The sequence below is a fragment of the Cimex lectularius genome, unplaced genomic scaffold (assembly GCF_000648675.2).
Source record: "Cimex lectularius strain Harlan isolate CLEC.00 unplaced genomic scaffold, Clec_2.1 scaffold317, whole genome shotgun sequence".
Taxonomy (NCBI): Eukaryota; Metazoa; Arthropoda; class Insecta; order Hemiptera; family Cimicidae; genus Cimex; species Cimex lectularius.
In genome coordinates, this window is record NW_019393018.1 from 31,484 (window position 1) to 53,817 (window position 22,334).

The following is a 22,334-nucleotide window of genomic DNA, read 5'->3' on the forward strand; positions in this document are numbered from 1 at the left end:
TTCTTTTTAGTCGTGTAATTGCTTTGTAATTATTTTTTCAAAGAGGAAGAAATTGATGAAGGAAAGGAACGAACCTTGGTAAGGTGGAAAGATTAATAATACTAAAAAATAAAAAAAAACTTAAGGAAATTTTGAATGAATGAACTACGTTTTGAATTTTAAAACTCTTTTGTTCCGGGGAATAATGATACAATAATCCTTTAATAAAAGTTACAATCAAATAAGTAAACAATTGCACTATTTCGGTTTCGACCCAAATTAAAAAACATTTAATATATTCATTCAAAATTTCCTGATGTTTTTCATTTTTTTTATTCTTTCCACCTTACCAATCCGTCAACCACGGTTTTTACCTTTCCTTCAACAATTTCNTGAATTGAAAAAAGAAAGAATTATTTTGCTTATTTCACCAACGTTTACCAGTTATTGGAAATTTAACGTAGTTTTCAATGGTATCAACGGATTTCTTTAAAACCTTTCTGATTTGGAGGTATATTGTTTAGTTGAAATAACGTTGTGAAATATTAAAAAAATCAGAAAAAGGCTAATAACTCCGAAACTGTTGAGATTCTGACCACAGTTAATTAAGACCTTTTGGTTCTATTTTAAATGTAAAATCTACTGGCAAAGTTTGTAACACGAGTAGCGGAACACCCTGTATAAAAAACAAATCATTAATTTCAGATTAATTAACCACATTGCCATTATTTTGTAAAAACGACATTTCATTGATCTCTTTCTCCATCACTCTCTTTCTTTCACCACTATGTCACTTTCTTTCTCTTTTTTTCTTCCTTTCACTTTGAATCTTTTTTTGTTTTAAAACTATCATGTAGCGACCAATAGTTTTATTTTCTTTTGCCCTCATTCTATTTTTTCTATACTTTCATTTATGTCTCTATATTTAGCCCTTTTCTCTTTCTTCAACTCTTTATTTGTAAATCTATTGACTTATCTGTGCATATATATTTTGCCTTGTCTTTCACTCTTAATTTGTTCAAACATGTCTCATTCTATTTTACACCCTTTCTCCCTCTCATGTTTACCCTTATTATTTACAAAACTATTTATCTGTCGACCTATAGTTTTCTTCTTTTTGCGCTAATCTCTATTTTCAATCCCGCCGTCTCTCATTTTCTCTCTCACTCTTTCTCCGTCTTTCACTTTATCACTTCATTTATTTTAATTATTTTATTCTATTTGTCTATATATTTATGTGATGAATGATATGTTGTATTTGTTTGTCCATTAATCTTTATTCCCTACTCCTGCCTCATTCAAATTCTCCATCTTTATATTTATTCTTTTTTAATTATTTCTTTTTCTTTCTTCCTCACCTATTTCTCCCTCTCTCTCTAATTTTACATATCTTCTTCTCATTATGAAAAATGAAAATGAAATTATAACATTTCAGAGTTTGAAGGTAATTATTATTGGGAATCATTTCGGTTTAGCACTGTACTTAACCCAGATTCATTTTTGATTTATGCTGTATTATGTTTTCAAATTGCCAATTTTTTTTTCGGGGTGATTAGTGACTCTTTCTTCCAGTACGATCTGAAAGATGTGATTATGGATATATTGTGGATTTCCCGGGTTGAGATAGTGATGCCTCCTTTTCAATGTGGTCACATAGGACATGCTTCGATGTCTCTGCTGTTTCATGTCATAGTGGGCACGTTGCTATCTTAAAACATCCAGTTTTTAAAATGGTAATTAATTGGGCAGTAGCGTAATATTTTCTTTATTTCTTGCGTGCCGGAAGCAAGGTACAATTTGGTTTTTCTGGTTGAGAAGTGAAATCTTTTTGATTGTTTTGCCCCCTGGTGAATTCGTCAAGTGGGTTATTGTTTCGTTTTCCTGGCCCAAAGGGTGTGCGTTTTTGCTAGTTGTACGTCTGTCCACCCTGGCATCACAGTTCCCTACTTTCGTTTTCCCAAAAGTTCGAAATATCTTTGGCATTCTCAGACCTTCTTTGAGTTAGACATCTGAAGTCATCTGTGGAGAAAAAACGGAATTCAATTTTTTTTTAAACAAATGTTGTGAGCTACTTTATTAGGTTCACTAGTTTTCGTAGTCCGCTTGACCAATTAATATATTACAATTAATTAAGGTTTTTAGTTGAGATAAAAAAGTTAGTGTCACGAGCGGGATTCGAACCCACGACCTTCGGCTACATACGCCGTTACTTTACCACTTGAGTTATCGTGACCTCGAATCCTGCTCGTGACAATGATTTTTTTAATCTCAACTAAAAACCTTAATTAATTGAAAGATTTTAATTGGTCAAGTGGACCACGAAAACTAATGAATTTAATAAGTTAAAATGAAGTATACCTTCACTATAGCTCTCTGTAGCCATTTCATTTGTCGCCGAGAATCAAATAGATTACACGACATTTGAAAAATGGCAAAAAGGAGGGAAAATTCAAAAGGTGGGGTTGAGATAGGAAGTTAGTGTGCGAGTGGATCGAAGACACGATAGCTCAAGTGGTAGAGTAGCGGCGTATCTAACCGAAGATCATGGGTTCGAATCCCGCTCTTGACACTGACTTTTTTATCTCAGCTAAAAACCTTTATTAATTGAAATTTATTAATAGGCCATTTTATATATTTTAATCTCACTTAACGTAATCCTGCACATTATTTTCTTATCTTACTTAATGAAACAAATCTATTAAAATATAAATCATCTTGAAACTCATATAAAAAAAGCAGAAAATAGTTTAATCTTTTGATAACAATTACATTTTGGATGTGGAAAAGTGAATTTATACAATGCAATATATATTTTTTATATATTCAATCAAAGTATTTCTATAAGACTATAATAAACTGCAAATGTGTGGTGAATAGTGACCGTTAATCGATAATTATTCAGAAATCGTGAGATGCGGTCTGGTGTGATGTAGGTTTCAGAAAAACATTTTTTTATCGTACCAACGTTTCTATCTTTATTGAGATCTCTTGTGGGCACTCTCAACACGACACGCAAGAATGGCACAATTACACAGAAGACAAACACTTTGAGCCCTGAAGATGATCTCAATAAAGGTCGAAACGTTGGCACGATAAAGAAAATGTTTTTCTGAAACCTACATCACACCAGACCGCATCTCACGATTTCTGAATAATTAAGTTTAATCTTTTTTTTTCTTTTTTTTTTTAAATTGCTTGAAATTTTTTTTTGTCATAACATTATATGTTTATGTAGTATCATTAATAAAAAATACATTATATATTTATGCTTACCTTTGTTTTTTATTCAGTTTAGGCCATTTGTCGAACACATAATCTAAAATTATATCGAGAAACTGTATGAAACCTAACTGAGTATGGCGAGTTATGAGTACAAAACCAGCGAGAATTGGCGGACCAGATTCGTTAGAGACGATCAAGCTGAAATTTTCTTCAGTTTAGACTAGTATAACATTGTAGTTAAAATCATGTCATGTAGATCGTGTTTATTAGGACAAAATAATGATTTAAACGAAAGAGAAAAAAAAAGAATTCCTTTCCAAGTTTTATTTGGAACTACATAACATTTATACAGTACATTACAAAGTCAATTAAAACAAATAACGGTCCGCTCGTGTTTGAACGGCGTAAACAATTAGGTTAATTTTCTTGAGTAAAATTATAAGAATAATTTACAGTCTTATTGACGCCAGTCAAGCACGGTCGGGTCTCAACATTTACAACATATACTTAGCCCTAAAAGATAATACTGCATACACTAGGCAGAACACTATTTGTATTTTTTTCCTCCATTTTCCCTCTTATTTACAAAACCAGGTAACACGTATCTAAAAGTAAGCGGTAGAAAATAAAATCACATCTTTATCGATATTATTATTTACAATTGGTATAAATACTGTCTTGACTAGGACCGTTTAGGGCGGTGACTATAGTAGAAATAACCTTACGATGTATATTTATTTTTATTTAATTATTCTTTTTTTTAAATATTTTTTTTAAAATTATTTTTTGTCTTGTGAAAATGTTTACCGACTTAGAACGATTCGCTCCGGAAAATAGAACCTCCATTGTCACTACGAGGACGGCGCAAGAAATACAACACTCACGACACGACGGTTATTCGTTACTGCCGCTTGGAACCCCGTTTTTTAAACCGTAAAAGTTTCTGAAATATTTAACAAAAATTAAAAAAAAATTCATATCGAGCAACAAGTTGCAAGAAAAATCTCAACAAATAAATACCAACAAAATAAACATATTTTAACAATTGACCATTTGGACCAAGAAATTGGCCTACCAAACTGAACCGTAAAAATACCAACAAAATAAACATTATTTAAATAGAACAACACAATACTTATCATTTTAACCGGATTATTTTTATTTTTGTAAATTATTGAATTGAAACAATTTAGAAATAAATAAAACACGTCTAGATAAAAAGGAAGTTATTTTACTTACACAGTTAATAATACGTTCATAAACTGTAGGAGCAAGCAGTCGGTGTTTTTTTTTTTTTTTTTTTTTTAATAGGAAGATTTATACCGTAAGTACAAAACACAAAAAAAAGATTGCACAATATTATTTTGTTTACTTCAAAAATTGACCGTCCATAGAGAGGAAACGGCAATTTCGAGGATTGTCTGAGGACTAGATGAGACGTGACTAGGCTGTTGACGCACGGTTTTTGTTTTTCAATCATTTTCATCCAGAATCCGTTCTCGTTTTGAGCGGACTGGCACCCCACAGCCACACATTTGTACTTAGTCATCTGTGAGTTCTGGTAGGATGTACCTGTGGGTCTGTCATGCGTAGTGCGGGTACGTACCGAGGGCACCTGGATGGCCCATGCCGTGCCCTATGTTCGAGTAGAGATTGGCGCTTGGGTTGCTCCAATACGATCCTGCCGATGGAAATATACTAGCTGTAAAAAAAAAAAAAAATCCATCAGTGTTTTTGATATAGAAAAATATAATTATTTTTCATTTGCACAAAGAAATTTGAATTTTAAATGGCGCAGGCCGAAACGCGTTTAGAATGACATTAATTAACACCTGGCACACTCGCTCGTTAAGTCCAAAATGCTAAATTTCGAAAATTCGAACCCACAACCATTTGTCGCCGAGAATCAAATAGATTACACGACATTTGAAAACTAGCAAAAAAGGAGGGAAAATTCAAAAGGTGGGGTTGAGATGGGAAGTTAGTGACCGAGTGGATCGAAGTCACGATAGCTCAAGTGGTGGAGCAGCGGCGTACCAAGCCGAAGATCGTGGGTTCGAATCCCGCTCGTGCCATTAACTTTTTTTCGTCTCAACTAAAAACCTTAATTAACTTATGCCAATGTTATGATTTTCTATACTCTTCACTGAAACCTTTTCTAATTCTGAAATTTGCTTTAAAGCTTGTCCCCAACGCGTTACTTACTGAAAATTTATGGACAATTATGGCGCCACCTGAATGCATAGTTACGATGAGTGGCCCCAGGGAGTCAATCGTAGAAAGGTCATCCTAACCAGATTGAAAAATCGGCCGTATTTGGTTGACACACTTTTGGGTCCAAGCGTGTCCAGCATGTAGAGAAAGGTCGATGTGTCCCACTCAATTAAAGGCGTCATTTGCGAAAATGTATTTATAAGCGTGAATGTTTTTGTGCAGAGCAGGAGCACCGATGGCGGAATATTATGTATCCGTTCGACCCTCAACTAGACTCTTTTGTGCATGGTTAAAGAGTGTTCATCACGTAAAGAAAGGATGATTAATGTTTTCTATTTAATTGAAGGGTGTGATTCCTTGGCTCCAGAGATAAAAACTCCACGATGTAGGAAGTGTGCATGAAAGAGTATATGGGTTCTCTTTTCCATTTTTGGATGAAACAAGGCTGTCTTATTGTATACAGCTGACATATATCTCGGAATGTGAACGAATGTATTTATTAGTGTGAATGTGCAGTGTGGTATGGGCAGTTGGGGAATATTGAGAATTTTAGAAACTCATCGATCTCCAATTAAATTAGATGTATAATGTGCGTGAAGTTCCAACTTTAGTTGAGAGAGGAATGAGACCTGTTTTCAGCCCTTACTCTAACATAGGTGGCAGATTTGATCCTGGTCTGCCAAAACACGAAGTGGGCAAAGTCTCATTTTTTTTAACGAGGGTTCGCAACACCTGAGGTCTTATAAACCCTCAGGGCGCCGGTGTTTTTGAAAAAAAAAGCCCATTTGTAAGTATGTTCCACATCCAAAATGTAATTGTTAAATGTAAACAATGTTTGTAAATCCCAGGCCCTGAAGATGCTCTCAACAAAGATCGAAACGTTGGCACGATAAAGAAAATGTTTTTCTGAAACCTACATCACACCAGACCGCATCTCACGATTTCTAAATAAATATCGATTAATGGTCACTAATCACCACACATTTGCAGTTTATTATAGTCTTATAGAAATACTTTGATTGAATATATAAAAAATATATTTTGCATTGTATAAATTCACTTTTCCACATATAAAATGTAATTGTTATATGTAAACAATGTTTGTAAATCCCAGGCCCTGAAGATGCTCTCAATAAAGATCGAAACGTTGGCACGATAAAGAAAATGTTTTTCTGAAACCTACATCACACCAGACCGCATCTCACGATTTCTAAATAAATAAACTGCAAAGTCAAAAACTAGCGATTCTCAATATAAAAGGTGAATGTATTTTAGTACCCCATCAATTTTCTACCATTACATTTATGAACAAAAGGTAGCTTAAGAGGTGCCAACAGACTCTTGAGAAGCAAGAAAATAAAGCGAGATCTAAAGAGAAGCTAATAAATAAGAGGGAATTAAAATAAATGAGATGTCTGTAATAATACCTAACAAAATGAGAGGAAGACTCTACTGTGACACTGTTTCAAATAGTCTTATAGACAACAAAGATCTTCGAGTCTGGGGCGTCGGTGGCCGCAACCGTTTAGGCGTTGACACGGCGCTCATCACTGTAAGGTAAAGGTCCCAGGTTCGAATCCAGCGGCCCTGTATTCGAACCCGACACACTTACAAATGGTTTTTTTTCTAAAACATCGGCACCCCGAGGGTTCATATAACCTCGTAGTTGAAATACCCTCGTTAAAAAAAGATCTTTGAAAGAAAGGCAGACTCAACTTTCAGAAAGTAGCCTTAATATGGTAAGATCAAAGATAGAACAAGGTGTAGATGTAGAAGTAAAAGCGCTCAAACCTGAGGTTCATGCAACCCAACTCTGGAGTTAATAAAAAAATATGAAAGGACAATGTAGAGTTCAATATATTCTTTAAGGTCTTTACTAGGTGAAAGAAGGACAAAAGTGTTGGAATCACCAAGCTTTCGGCAACATTATGTTGCCATCATCAGGGCCTATTTATTAAAAAAATATACATAATTAATATACATTTTAACAATCAACAATCAAAAACATCAGTGCATACTTTCCCAAGAAAGAAGAGTTAAAAATTTTCTCATCGGAAAAAACTAATGCAATGGTTTAGGTTATTTCTACTTTTCCACATCCAAAATATAATTGTTATATGTAAACAATGTTTGTAAATCCCAGGCCCTGAAGATGATCTCAATAAAGATCGAAACGTTGGCACGATAAACGAAAGCTTGTTTAAAATTATATATACAAAAGGAGAGGCCTTAAATTCTAGTTATTAACGTAGTACTCTGTGATAATATATGATTTTAATGACAACAATAGCTAGTAAGAACAAATACAGTGTGAATTATTAGTGAGGTAATTTATTTTATATAAAATCATTAGTCAATCATTAATGTTGTAATTACTCATTAATTTACTTTACATAGATGGCTTGTTCACCATACATAACCGAATGCTGGCCATGTGCTTCATAACCTTGCATTATGCATTATTCATTGCATTAGTTTTTTCTGATGAGAAAAATTTTTTTTCTTCTTTCTTGGGAAAGTATGCACTGATGTTTTTGATCGTTGATTGTTAAAATGTATATTAATTATGTATATTTTCTTAATAAATAAGCCCTGATGATGGCAACATAATGTTGCCGAAAGCTTGGTGATTCCAACACTTTTGTCTTTCTTTCACCTAGTAAAGACCTTAAAGAAGATATTGAACTCTACATTGATTATCTGCAGGTCGATCTACAAACATCATTTCTTCAATATGAAAGGACCACAGATTTACATAATTTCAGACACAGCAGACCTCCCATTTCATCCTCAAACTACCACCCTAACCTTTTCAGACGATACAGCGATCCTTTCAAGCACATCTGATCCAGTCATTTCCACTCGATACCTTCAAGAACACCTCACACTACCGGAATCATGGTATAAAGAAAAGACTAAAATTGAACCCAAAATAATCCACCTACATAACCTTCACACTTCGCAAGAGATCTCTCGTCCAGCCTACTTCAATCAAATACCCCTCCCAATTACGGACAAGGTGAGCTACCTAGGACCTTACATTGACAAAGTCTGACGTCGAATCCCCACACACGACTGAAACGACAAGTAGTTATGAAACGTTACAGAGCACTTTCACGACTTCTTGACAGACGTTCGAACCTACCTCTTTTAAACAAAAGACTACTTTACATCACCCTAGTGAAACCGATATGGACTTATGAACTCGAAGTATGGGGTTCAGCCAAACATTCCAATATCCTACGCATTTAAAGAGCCCAATCCGTAATCCTCGGAAAAATCCTTAATGCTCCCTTTTATGTGTCCAACGATAACCCATACAGACCTAAATATTCCTTTAGTCCAAGATGTAATCTGCTCCCGTTACCGAAAATTTTACACAAACCTCCCAACGATATAAATCCTCAAATTCAAATCCTCTCATCCCGACGAATTCCTTCCTCAGACGATGGCCACGGAATCTTTTATCCAGTGACATCAATTGAATAAATTATACTTAGGAGTACTACCAGTCGGTAGTTTCTCCACTCTTGTTTACTTATTTAAACAATAAATATTTCAAAAACAACAAAAAAAAAATTGGTTCTGTGTACAGGAGTTAACTCACCTGAGGAAGGATTAAAATAAATCTGAAACGTTGTGGATAAAAACTGGTTGTGGTTTTTTTGAGATGACCTGTTATCCCACCTCCAAGAATGAAAAATCATAAGATTTATTTATTTACTTATTCATACACTATTACTACATACCAAAATGAAGGTAGTTGTAATATACAATAAAAGCAATAAAAAAAATCGGACAGCCAGGTAGTATTAAGCTCCAAAGCAGAATGCCTAAATTGCCTACTGGCCCCAGAAAAACACAAAAAAGTTACTTTAAAGTGAGTGAGCTGACAAACTAGACAAAACGTAGGCAGTTCTCTCACCTAAGAGCGAGGGAGATCTTCCAGCAAGTATAACTTGAAAAATGGCTGGAGAAAGAAAAAACCCATTGGGCAAAAGCACCAGGTATGAGCTGATTTATAAATCTCTCAGGACCAAACATTGCTCTCTTGGCTCCCACCATTTTGTTTGTTTTAAACTTTTTTACTTGTGTATCAATTGCTTAAATATATCATGTCGTAATCTATTTTCTGCGTTATTGTTCTTGATTTATCAAATAGAGGACAAATAAAAAATTTAAAGGTGAAAGAGTTGGTTTCCTCAATGATAAACATCAACCTTTGCATGCACTAAAAAACTTTTTACAGTCTTCAGTGATAATTGATTTATTTGTCAAGTTTCAAAGAGGATCTGTGCTTTTTTATAATAAAATTTTAGTGTTTTTGTAAGATTTTTAAAAATATTGATCCACTAGGGAAACAAGGGGAGTGACTGTCGGTCGACCTTGCATGATCGAGTCAGCGATTTAAGAAAATCTTTGCTGTAGAAAAAAAATCCCCTCGATGATGACCAGTGTACATAAAGGGGACACTAGCCGACGGCCGTACGAGTGTCAACACTGATCAATCGATGGGACTGATTTAGAAGGGAGAGGCACGGGAACACATCATCCACCTAACGACTTTTCCATATAAACCGGCCCTGATGCCGATTGCCGCTTGATTGTTTTACCCATCCCATTTACCGGACGATTAGCGGGGGTTGGGAGGCCAGCGACTATATAGCACGATTCCAGAGCGTTGTGAAATTTCGCCTGTAAACCCTCGAAAGATTTCTTTTTTAACACTAGGCGGGGGCGTAATATTGTAGAAGGCTGATAAGGTCCCCCTCGTCGGAAGATATCTCAAACAAAACCACCCCTTCCGAGTTTTTCACGTCTCCGTTCTAGGGAGAGGCGCAAACATATTAAACTTTTCCCCTAACATATGTTCCGAGATAGGAATAGGCCCTGTGCGCTCTGAATATTAACACATCGGTCCGCGCTGATTGCTCTATCTTTAATCGTCGAGTTATTAAGATAATCACGTCCATTTTATCGTTTAGAGTTATTGAGGGTGGAGCAGCACGCGTCGACCCTAAATGCTCCAGCCACCCTCCACGGTTATCGTTTGACGCCGAATATTAACGGTCCATTGAGCAAAAAGTGAGGAATTATTCAAGAGTCAATCTTCAAATTAGCTTGTACGAATAGGGGGACTTTTAAGGATGATATATAAATTCAAACCAGACAAAAAAAAACTTTTATTATTAACTACTGCCTTGTTTACTTAAATCATAAAATCAATAAAAATAACCTTTACTCAAAATTTTTGCATACTATTTTATTATTAGTATTTTTCAATTAATTAATATTTATGGTTTGGTCGAGATGAAAAAGTCAGTGTCATGAGCGGGATTCGAACCCACGACCTTCGGCAAGATACGCCGCTGTTCTACCACTTGAGCTATCGTGACCTCGATCCACTCGGACACTAGCTTCCCATCTCAACCCCACCTTTTGAATTTTCCCTCCTTTTTGCCATATTTCAAGTCGTGACCCTGACTTTTTTATCTCAACTAAAAACCTTAATTAATTGAAATATATGAATTGGTCAAGTAGACCACGAAAACTAGTGAATTTAATGGTGTATAATGTTAAATTACTTTGTTTTGTATATATTTCTTTTTGTTGTTAAATTATTATTATTATTATTAATTTTTAAGAGCGTTTAACGGCTAAGGTCATTTCACGCCCTAACATCCAAACCTTCTATCTTAGATTAGCTATATCCCTTCTGAATGCTATAAAGCTCTAATTCCAAACATTCACTCGTAAACTAATTTATCCTATTGCCATCCAAGCTTTAAATTATCTTTTTAAAATTCTTAATTTGGAAGGCCAAATGTATGGAAAATCCCATTTTAAATTACATATAAAATTTATTTCTGTTTCTTTTTTTAATTAGAATCCGATGCTTGATCGACTTAACCATCCCTGACCAGATCTGCGCATTTGCTTTTTTATATCCAAAGTTGAATTGTTAGACTTGAATATATACTTGTGGGCCTAATATTTTTCAATTGAGATTCGATTGCGATGAGATTAAAAAACATCCTTATAAAATTTCCGTGTGAACATGTGTTTTTATATATTAAAAAAACAAGGATTCGTCAATCTGTCTGACATAATTCATTGGAATCCGTTATGAATTAACTTGAGAAAAGCCTTGGTAACAAGTGCCTCGAGGGTGATAGGTCCCGCCACAAAAGCACTAACGAACCCAGACCAAATGAATAGCCCCATCCCCTTTTGTCACAGGCGGCCCTCCTCCTTCCATGCTCACAATGGCATTTTTAAAAAGAATCTTTCTAATTGATACAATCTTCTAGAACAAAGACTTTATTGGAATTTTATTCTTGCTTTTTTCTTACACTGTAACAGGTTCCGATACGGTCGTTCGATTTTTCACGAGTGGAACAAATAAATTTATTCTATTTGAAAAATCTTGGACTTAGTTGGTTGTTGAAAACGTAATTAATTAGCGCCTTTTATCTAACTGAAGGAAAACAAAAAAACTCATAAATAAGAATGAAGAAAACCCATGGACAGTACTCCAATAAGACTACAATATTGTTTATTTACTTAACAGTATCGTCACTAAAACTATCATTGTCACTGCATAGAAGATCTCTTTTTCAATCACCTTTTTAATCGGCAAGAAAGGCTTCAGACACATCGTCGAGACGAAATTTTTTGGATATGAGAACTTGTGATGGTTATGAGGGTTTTATGAAACCTATGATAACGGGGCGGATTTTATTTTTGACAAAGAAATTATTTAATTCCCTTATGGGTTTGTTTAACACAAAATGGAGCATCAAGGATATTGTTGAGGATTATGGATTGGGTTATTTTGAATGCAAAAGATATTGGTAGGTTTTTCTGGTGTTGTTGAAGGTTTCGAGTGGAAACGGCAGAAACAGAATTGTCACATCGCACCAAAGGTCTCGGTGTACTCGCCCTCTAAGGTCTCACCATCCAAGTTTCGTAACTTGAGGCTGAACCCGGGTGGAAGTAGCCTGGATCTCGATTAGAAGAAGGTTAAGTCCTCCCGAGGTGTTTGTCATTGATCAGAAGGTCATGGAGGTAACATACATGAGGTTCCGGAGTACTCGTCGTCACAAGACTAGAGGATCTTTAGCGTCCGCACCTGGCCTATTCGGCCTTATCGGACGATTTGATTCTCAAGATGAGAGCTGACGCACCTCCGCATGCAACGGAATAGTGTTACCGCCGCAGCACTGGAGTAGAGGCAAATAACCTCGCTCCCCACTTGTCCATTCCGAGTGATTGGGCCCGCATTGTGCATCGGGTCGTATGCCGCGCGCAAAGGGCTACGTAAGCCGAAATACATCAGCTTGGTCTCCCGCGCACACACGAGGTAACATACACTTCGTCAAACGGTGCAAGAATCTACAAACATCCCAAATCGTCAGCAAGGACCGGGGATCCACCAACGATCGCTTGGAAACCATCGGCAGCAAGCTCTCAGGGATCTACGCACTCCAAAGTCTTCTTATCAAGGTTCGCAATCCGAGGCCGCTCCAATTCGGCTATAGTATATGACTGGTCAATACCGGAGACTTTAGTTCATGGGAGGACCATAGCCTGAGTTAATAGATTCAAAGTTAGAGGCAGGTAGATGGAGAGACAGATAAAGTGTCATCAGTTAAACCCTGAGTCTTTGATCAAAGGTTAAGTCCTCGCGAGTAGTTCATCATCAGAATAGGACCTCCATCACCTTTAAGACCGACAACATTCCCTTACGTGAATGCTATACATTGGCCAATAAAACTGATTTGAAGCCAAAGGCGCAATACTTTATACTAGAGAATTCATACAATTAAGCAATTTTCACCAGGTAAAACCGCTCTTTCTTTTGAAATCAGGTACGAGAACCACAATATCATTTGCAAAGGCCAGGGAATAGGTTTGAGGATATGTCAGCTGTGTACAATCGGTAATGTGTAAGGGGCCAGAACTCTATTTTGAGGAACACCAGGAAAAAGGTACTTTGAAGATGACCCCGACTCTTCGATGAATCGGAAGTACCGGAAGGATGTCAGAGCAAAACAACAAGATCTAAGCTGCTTCAAATTAAGGGAGGTATACGTAAGGTCGATGAAACTGTGGTATTGCATGGTCGGGCATGACTAGAATTTTTTCTCGATCGACTACAGATAGGATGGCCTGCGGGTTGTTGGTTGGTGTTTAAGATAAGAAGGAGAAGATAGTTTAATAATTCTTCAATGTCATAAATACACAAATAACCATCAAATCACATACACAAGTTAAACAATTCAAAACATTATAAAAGCCAAAAAAAAGAAAAATAGACATTCGATCAAAAAGATGGACCGGGGAAAAAGAACCAGTATTGATGCTGGGTGTTGGTCTGCGAGTTGGTGAACTCAGATAAACCAGAATTATTGCACCGAAGACTTAGACTTTCTTGGCCTTGTAAAAGAGACTTGACTTCACAGAAATCACGGGGTACCTTACAGCTTCATGTTTTGTTACGGTGAAAGGTCAAACATAGATTTTAATTCCCTAATTTCGTAGTCCGCTTGGCCAATTAATATCTTTCAATTAATTAAGGTTTTTTACACGACATTTGAAAAATGGCAAAAAGGAGGGAAAATTCAAAAGGTGGGGTTGAGATGGGAAGTTAGTGTCCGAGTGGATCGAAGTCACGATAACTCAAGTGGTAGAGCAGCTGCGTATCTAGCCGAAGGTTGTGGGTTCGAATCCCGTTCGTGACGCTGACTTTTTTATCTCAACTAAAAATCTTTTAGCATCACAGTTCCCTTATTTCGTTTTCCCAAAGTTCGAAATATCTTCGGCATTCCCAGACTATCTTAGAGTTAGACATCTGAAGTCATCAGTGGAGAAAAACAAATTTTTGGATCTACTTTATTATTAGATTCACTAGTTTTCATGGACCCCTTGACCAATTAATATCTTTCAACTAATTAAGGTTTTTAGTTGATATAAAAAAGTCAGCGTCATGAGCGGGATTCGAACCAACGACCTTCGTCTTTATACGCCGCGCCGCTGCTCTACCACCTGAGCTATCGTGACTTCGATCCACTCGGACACTAACTTCCCATCTCAACCCCGCCTTTTGCATTTTCCCTCCTTTTTGCCATTTTTCAAATTCAAATTCGCTAGATACGCCGCTACTCTACCACTTGAGCTATCGTGACTTCGATCCACTCGGATACTAACTTTCACATCTTTTTCATCTTCGAGTTTTTTTTTTGTAATTAACAAAAATGACGATAAATTTGGAACGACTTCACCGATCTTTAAGAACCTTTACCAAATTTAGAACAAATAAAACTACATGTAATAGCATAAGCCTGCCTTACGCAAATAAATGAAAACGGAAGAAATAAAATAAAACATTTGGAATGTTTTTGTCTCTGCCATCTTTATATTTTTCACTTATAATTACATAAAATCTAAAAATTTCTAAAATTCTAAAATCCCCTCGGACACTAACTTGAAAATTGGCAAAAAGGAGGAAAAAATCCAAAGGTGGGGTTCAGATTAGAATTTAGTGTCCGAGTGGAACGAGGTCACGATAGCTCAAGTGATAGAGTAGCGGCGTATCAAGCCGAAGGTCGAGGTTCGAATCCCGCTCATGGCACTGACTTTTTTATATCAACTAAACACCTTAATTTATTGATAGATTTTAATAAATTATATGCCAACGTAAAAAAAAAATAGCTGCAATTACTTAGTAACTTTTGGTTTTTATTGTAAGTTCACCTGAGTAAATTGTAGTTTTCTTGTTTATCCAATAGTAATTTGTGTTTTAGAGCTTGTGTTTAAAGATTGGCTTAATTATATTATTAAAATTAATGTAGAGTAAATGAAAAAAAAGTTATATTTGAAGTTGTTACTATCGGTATAAGAATTTCATTGCACGTCTATGGATCGTTGTAACTTGTTCATGTTGACCCTTGAAGTGTGCCTGAAGGGAATAGTTAAGTGGCTGATGCTTCATTAGCCCTATTGTGCGTCGACACATATCCAGTGGGGTCCGCCCCGTCGCAGATTGCCGCAGTGAAAGCTTCCCCAACGAGGCCCGAAACGGTATAGATTCGATTCAGGCTTGTGTCCTTTATTGGAGATATTTTCCTCCTAGCACGTCACGACTGGGACATCTTACCCTGTTTGCCCTTGAACAGATTTATGCAATAGACGACGTCGGCGAGGGCTTTTAACATTTAACATTGTAATTGCCACGGTTTGTTTATGTTTGCGGAGTACTCGAAACCCCGTGTAGTTCCGTCTGAGTGCAAACATGCCACATGCAAATCTTATGCACTTTAGCCCCGAGAACTCCTCCCCTTGTTCACTTTTCCCAATACTTCTTTTATAAAGAAAATAAATGCTAATTTAAAGCAATTATTTCTTATTATTTCAATGTATAAAAGAGTAATTTAGCGATGATTTTGGTCTTCTCATATTTTCTCATATTTACACTGACTTAATTACCATTTAAATCTCGATGATTGGAAAAAGTATATCCTAAATATGTAGATCCACAAATGAAGTTTGTTAGTAAGATTAATAACATTTGTTTTTTTGAAAAATATAGGGTCTTTCATACAAGATAATAATATTATTCTTTCAGAACTTGACCACTGCTCAGCTCTTTGTAAAAATAATAAAGCTCTCGGTATTGATAATGTAATTTATGAGATTCTAAAAGTCTTTTTTTCTGCATAGATCATTACTTGCTCAACCTAGATCATACCATTTTAGAAAGTGAACAAATTCCGGAAAATCGTCCAAAGTCACGTTAAAACTAAAAAAGAGCAAAAAGTGCAATATTACAAGCCGTTGCATTATTTAACACTTGCATCAAGCTACTTCCTTTCATTTCTCAGCTTTATCAATATGTCACCTTATTGGAATTTTTTCTAGGAACAAGCAGGTTTTCGTAAAAACAAATGTTGTACGGATAACCTTTTCATTCTCCACGATCTTTCATTACAATACATTCGTCAAAAAAAATATTTATTTGCATTTCTATTGACTTTCAAAACGCTTTTAATATTTTTCAACACGACCTTTTACGGAGAAAACCACTTTTGCTTAGATTTAGTGGGAAAATAATCAGATTAGTAAAAAATGTAGCTTTTTCAGCTTTAAATTAAATGGAAACATTCTGGATGATAACAATCTCTAAGGGAATCCGGCAAGGCGAATCCCTTTCGTCTTTACTTTTTATTTTAGACATTGAACGTCATTTGCTAGCTGAGTATTTATTGACGGTGTCTTTTTTGCAGATTCCCGAAGCCAGGCACAGCGTGAATTCAATGTTTTATCTGAACATTACGATTTAAATAATTTACAATGTATGTTGCGAAAACAAAAGCGTTAGTGTTTCGAAATTCGCCTAGTTGCAAAAATTTAGAAATTTGTATTAGAAAAATCGCCTCGTCGAATATTTCATAGTTTTCATTTCTTCAATTCACTAGTTTTCGTGGTCCGGCTAATTAATATCTTTCAATTAATTAAGGATTTTAGTTGAGATAAAAAAAGTTAGTGTCACGAGCGGGATTCGAACCAACGACCTTCGTCTTTATACGCCGCGCCGCTGCTTTACCACCTGAGCTATCGTGACTTCGATCCACTCGGACACTAACTTCCCATCTCAACCCCGCCTTTTGCATTTTCCCTCCTTTTTGCCATTTTTCAAATTCNAAGTAGTAGAGTAGCGGCCTATCTAGTCGAAGGTCGTGGGTTCGAATCCCGCACGTGACATTGACTTTTTTATCTCAACTAAAAACCTTAATTAATTGGGTTTTTTTTTTCATTTGAATGTCTGGCAAAATTTATGATTTCAAAAGAAGAACAAAAAACTTAGTAAAGGAACTCTCCCGGGCTAGGAAAAATTAAGGAAATTGTAATAAATTATATAAGTTAAACCTTTTGATTTGATAATAGCTGCTTGTGCTTTTCTACGAATTGGAGGTCCGCCATCCTAGACAACTTGCAGATACGCTTCTTTTAGTAGTTGTTCCACTTGCTTCACAACCTGACCATTTTATTCGAATGGAATTTGGACTTGTTTCACCGAGTGTTCACACACTGAGCAGAATTCTAGGCTGATGAAAATGAGAAACTTCACTCTAATCAAGAGTTCTTTTAGTTACATTTCCCCAAAACTGAGGTCGAGGTTCGAATCCCGCTCATGGCACTGACTTTTTTATATCAACTAAACACCTTAATTTATTGATAGATTTTAATAAATTATATGCCAACGTAAAAAAANTTCACAACCTGACCATTTTATTCGAATGGAATTTGGACTTGTTTCACCGAGTGTTCACACACTGAGCAGAATTCTAGGCTGATGAAAATGAGAAAGTGCACTCTGATCAAGAGTTCTTTCAGTTACATTTCCAACAAAACTGTTCCAGAACCAGAAAAAACCGGATTTTTACTTATCTATATTACCTTGGCACACGTGTGTTGTAAGATGTCATATTTTTCCTATCCTAACATTCTTCAGAGTGATAAAGAGGATAGGGTCGAAAAATGGCAAAATCGTGAGTATTCCCAAGATGTAAAATGATATGTACTAGAACATTATATAGCTCATATTTCAGGAGGATTTCCTCACTGATGGCCATTGGGACAAAATACCCAAGATAAGTGGGTGACTTGCGAAGAAAACTTAAACAAGCAAAGACAGACTTAAATGATCGGGAACGAACAAACTACGCGCCACCGACTATTAAAAAAGAAACGAAACCCAAAGCAACAAAACATGTTGTACATTGGAAAAGAAACAAATACATGTGGTACTTTGGATTACAATTAAAAGATCGGTTCAAAGAACATATCAGCTCGTTCGGAACAAGCAGGAAATCAAATCAATTAATACATTACAATAACGAACCAAACACAGTATAATCAAGCATGGCTTATATAGAACGAACTAAAAGGTCGAAAACATGGCGGTGTTAACCGATCTTTAAAATATATCTTTTAAGAAATTAATGAGAGTGCCAACTGAGACACAAAGAATTACAGCCAAATCGAAAGATAAGTTAAGAAATGAGAGATAATTAAAATAATTGAGGTTTAAACTCAACTTTGACGCGCTTACAAGTAGAGTAGATAACATACATCTTGGAAGAAAGGTTGCCCAAGTTTCAGGAAGAGCTTTAATCTGGTACACATATGGATTGAACAGGAAGGGCTTTTGTAGGGGCAAAAATGCCAAACTTAGCCAAAAAAGCTAAACCCCTTTGGAAAATCCCATCAATTGTAAAAGTTTAGACCTATGCAATACATTTCAGCGCCCAGGGGTAAATAAAGAAAAATATGAAAGGTGCATAAATTTACATACACTCAGACGGATACATAGGCACTAAATGCGCTTGCTTTCAACTCCAAACTCTTCTAGGAGTATCTAAATTGCCTGTTGGCTCTAGGAAAACACAAGTGTTCCGGGACATGAAGGTATAGAAAGAAATGAACAGGCTGACCAATTAGCCACAAAAGAGGCAGCCCTCTCCCCCATGAAACTAGGACCACATCTAGGTGCACCGGAGAGTGTGCTTAAGTTTGAACTGGAAGAATGGTGTGTAAAGGCAAAACTCAAGCACTGGTCAAAAGTAGGCATGAGGGAATCTAAGAGATATATACATTTCTCAAAAAGGAAGGCGATGGAACTTCTCTCTCAAAGCATGTAGGATTTGAGACATATTAAGCAGAAGATGGGCAAACCAGAGAAAAATATTCCAACTCTGTCAAGAACCAGAGACATCGGTGCATATTCTTTGTGAATGTGAAGTACGGTAAGGCAATTCTCACACCAAAATAGGTGCCCAAAGAGGCACCAAGAAAAATGTTTATGCTTCTAGAAAAACGTGCATCTTCTATAATTTGGTTATAATTTATAGGGGTTCCACAACAGTGGCAATCGCAGGTACAATGGATACCAGGAAATGGAGGAGTCCCTCCTGAGCACTGCAGCTGTACAGCTTATTGTACTTTATCCCTGGCTCCATATTTTTGGGGGCTAGCAACACAAGTGTGAATTTGAGCCCCCGGTGTGCCGGTGTTCTTCCATCGATGTTTTGAAGAAGGTTGGGACCAAATTCAGGGTCGCTGAGATCTGATCCCGCTTCTTCCATTGATGAGTGCCGTGTCAAGTTCATTCAATTGCGGCCTTCGTTCCCCTTAGACGTCAGAAAAAGTGCAGAGCCGACGGTGTGGGTCGAACCCACGACCGCGAGATCTACTAGTCGAGAGTCTGACGCCTTAATCACTCGGCTACCGCGGCCCCTGTAAAAACCCTACTCAACCCCACAAAACTTAAAAAAAAAAAAAAAAAAAAATCACCCGTAGTACTGTTATTTTGATTCCGTATCTAATGGCTGTTGTAAAGATCACCAAAGTCTTTCTAATAATTTTAATCAATAACGGTTGTGATTTAGTGATAGTCGGTTAAACAAGGGACCGTTTTTAAAGGACTCTATTGTATGGTGCAGTGAGGGAGGGTCCTCCAGTAAGAAGCAATTCTGTATTTACTGCCCCTTGGGCCTCTCTCATCTCTCTATTGTCCCTTTCGGAAATTATTACTGCTTTTATCTCGAACCAACTATTCGTAGACAAAATGAATGGGAGAATCCAATTTGGGTTGGATAATTTTACCCAGGGAAGAAAGTCAGGATTTTCCCTCAGTTGGATGTAATACATCGAAATTATTAAAAAAAATAAAGTTTGTTTAAAATTTTTAAATTAACCATATTTAGAATTTATTCTTATGCCAGAGAAAGCCCCATCCAGGGGGAAAAAACGTAATTGAATAATACTTTTAGGTGACATCAACAGAAGGCCAAGTCAAAGGATTGCGCTCGGATGATTTCAGAGTTTCCCGAGCGGAGGTTCCATTAATTCCATAAAGGTTGTGTTTTAGAGGTCTCAGAACTCCGTTCCGGGCTCTCCGCAATCCGGAAATTACCACCTTTGTCCGTGCTCTTTGATCTAACCCACCAACTTTCGTTATCAACTTTACCCTGGTTAGGGGCCGGCTTTCAATTTGAACCCCCGGGCCGCAGTTTCGCCGCGATTAAACCGGTTGACCGCTGAACCGAACATTCTTATTTATTAAATCCAGGAATTATTTACGATTTACCTCAAGTCACATTTTTATATAGAAACAATGAAATTACTTTCGTGAAACTCACCAGACGAGGAAGGTATCGGATGAGGGCTCATGAAATTGAGCTTCGCTGAATGATGGTACGACGACATGAAAAGATCGCTCTGGTACTTGTAAGCAGTCGGGTCTGCCGCACTGGGCTGAGTCGCCGCCGCCAGCCCCTGGAAGTCGAATTTGTAGGCGTACCTCTTACCGTGCACTTTTGTCATAATGTTTTTGTCGTAGTAATACCTGGAACAAAAGAACATGGACTAGAATAATTAACCAATATTAAAAAGGACGATCTTAACAAGGCGTTCGACGGACATAATGACCGACATGATCATCTAACACCGCGAATAGACTCAAATCGATAGATTAAACATAAAAATGTAAATTATTAGAAAATTTCTAGACACATTCTTATCAGAAATGATTTTTTGGGTGGGTACTCATATAAAATATATTTTGATATGGTAGCGAAATTCGTCGCATCGATATGTGCCGCTGATAGCTGGAAAGCCTATATGGAATGGGAAGAAAGTGCAGCAAAATTGGGTTTCAGATGAACCAACAAAAACAAACTATATGGTGATAATCAGGAGACTGAAAAGGCTCGGGGATTTAGAGGTTTGTCCATTACTGTTTCGAAGCCGTGAATTCAATCGACACACACTAAAAAGAATGATATTGGACAGGACATCAAATGCAGGATTGCGGTAGGAAGGCTTTCCTCAGTACTTTAGCACTTTCTTAGCCCTTTACCCTTCGGATTATAAAGTAAAGATTGCTATAAAACATATGACCGGTGGTGTTGCTTGGGAGGACCACGACTGCTGCTGAACAAATGAAGCTGAACTGCGGAAAAGGATGATACCTTAGTGATGGGGTATCGCTAGCGAGTTTTGAGGGGGCATTCACGACCGCTCCACAGGCAGTCGCTCCGAACGTCAACCAGTGAATTACCTTCTCAAAATGGATGACGATCTCTTGTGCTACTCTTCTGTTTATTTACATATTAAAAGCAAAAAATCGAAGAGAAAATGGTGTAAGAAGTGGCTCCTGAACAGAAGCCGTAATACCCATATCAATTTGATGAAAGAACTTTCCCTTGAACCCGCTGATTGGAGGAACTATTTAAGGATGGATGAAACGTCTTATTTATTCATTATATTTAGTGTTCTATTGACCAAATTACTTCTTTCAATTATTTAATCTTTTTTGTAAGGTTTTGGTTGAAATGAAAAAGCTAGTGCCACGAGCGGGATCTGAATCCATGGCCTTCGGCTAAATACGCCGCTGCTCTACCACTTGAGCTATCGTGACTTCGATCCTCTCCGACACCAAAAAATGGCAAAAAGAGAGAAAATTCGAAAGGTTGTAGGTTGAGATGGGGAGTTGGTGCCCGAGTGGATCGAACTATCGAAGTCAGGATAGCTCAAGTGGTTAGCGCAGCGGCGTATTTAGCCGAATGTCGTGGATTCGAATCCCCTCGTGACACTATTTTTTCATTTCAACCAAAACCTTAAAAAAAAAAGATTAACGTCTTATTTATATTTACTCCAGCTTGTTACCCCCTTGATTAGAAAACAAAAGACAGTCATGAGAGAAATCATCACTACATGAAAGGTTGGCAACCACATTACGATTTCTCGCTACAGGGATGAACTACAAAGAACTTAAGTTCTCTACTACGATTTCTGATCATTGTTAGGGGTTATCAATACCGCATCTCTCATTGCATTTGTATCCTTTGTTTTGA

At 36.8% G+C, this 22,334-nt stretch overlaps 1 protein-coding gene across 4 annotated transcripts in view; it reads right to left on the bottom strand.

The window, feature by feature from the left end:
- Positions 1 to 4,297: 4,297 nt before the first annotated feature.
- The window catches only part of LOC106661724 (DNA-binding protein D-ETS-3-like), a 248,056-nt gene continuing 230,019 nt past the window's right edge, over positions 4,298 to 22,334 (bottom strand). For all 4 annotated transcript variants that reach the window (XM_024229822.1, XM_024229821.1, XM_024229820.1 and 1 more), the window contains 2 exons: positions 20,619 to 20,824; positions 4,298 to 4,903 (listed from right to left, as the gene is read on the bottom strand). In XM_024229822.1, the coding sequence (XP_024085590.1) occupies positions 4,785 to 4,903; positions 20,619 to 20,824 (325 nt within the window). In that variant the 3' untranslated portion in view covers positions 4,298 to 4,784. The remainder of the gene's footprint in view (positions 4,904 to 20,618; positions 20,825 to 22,334) is intronic.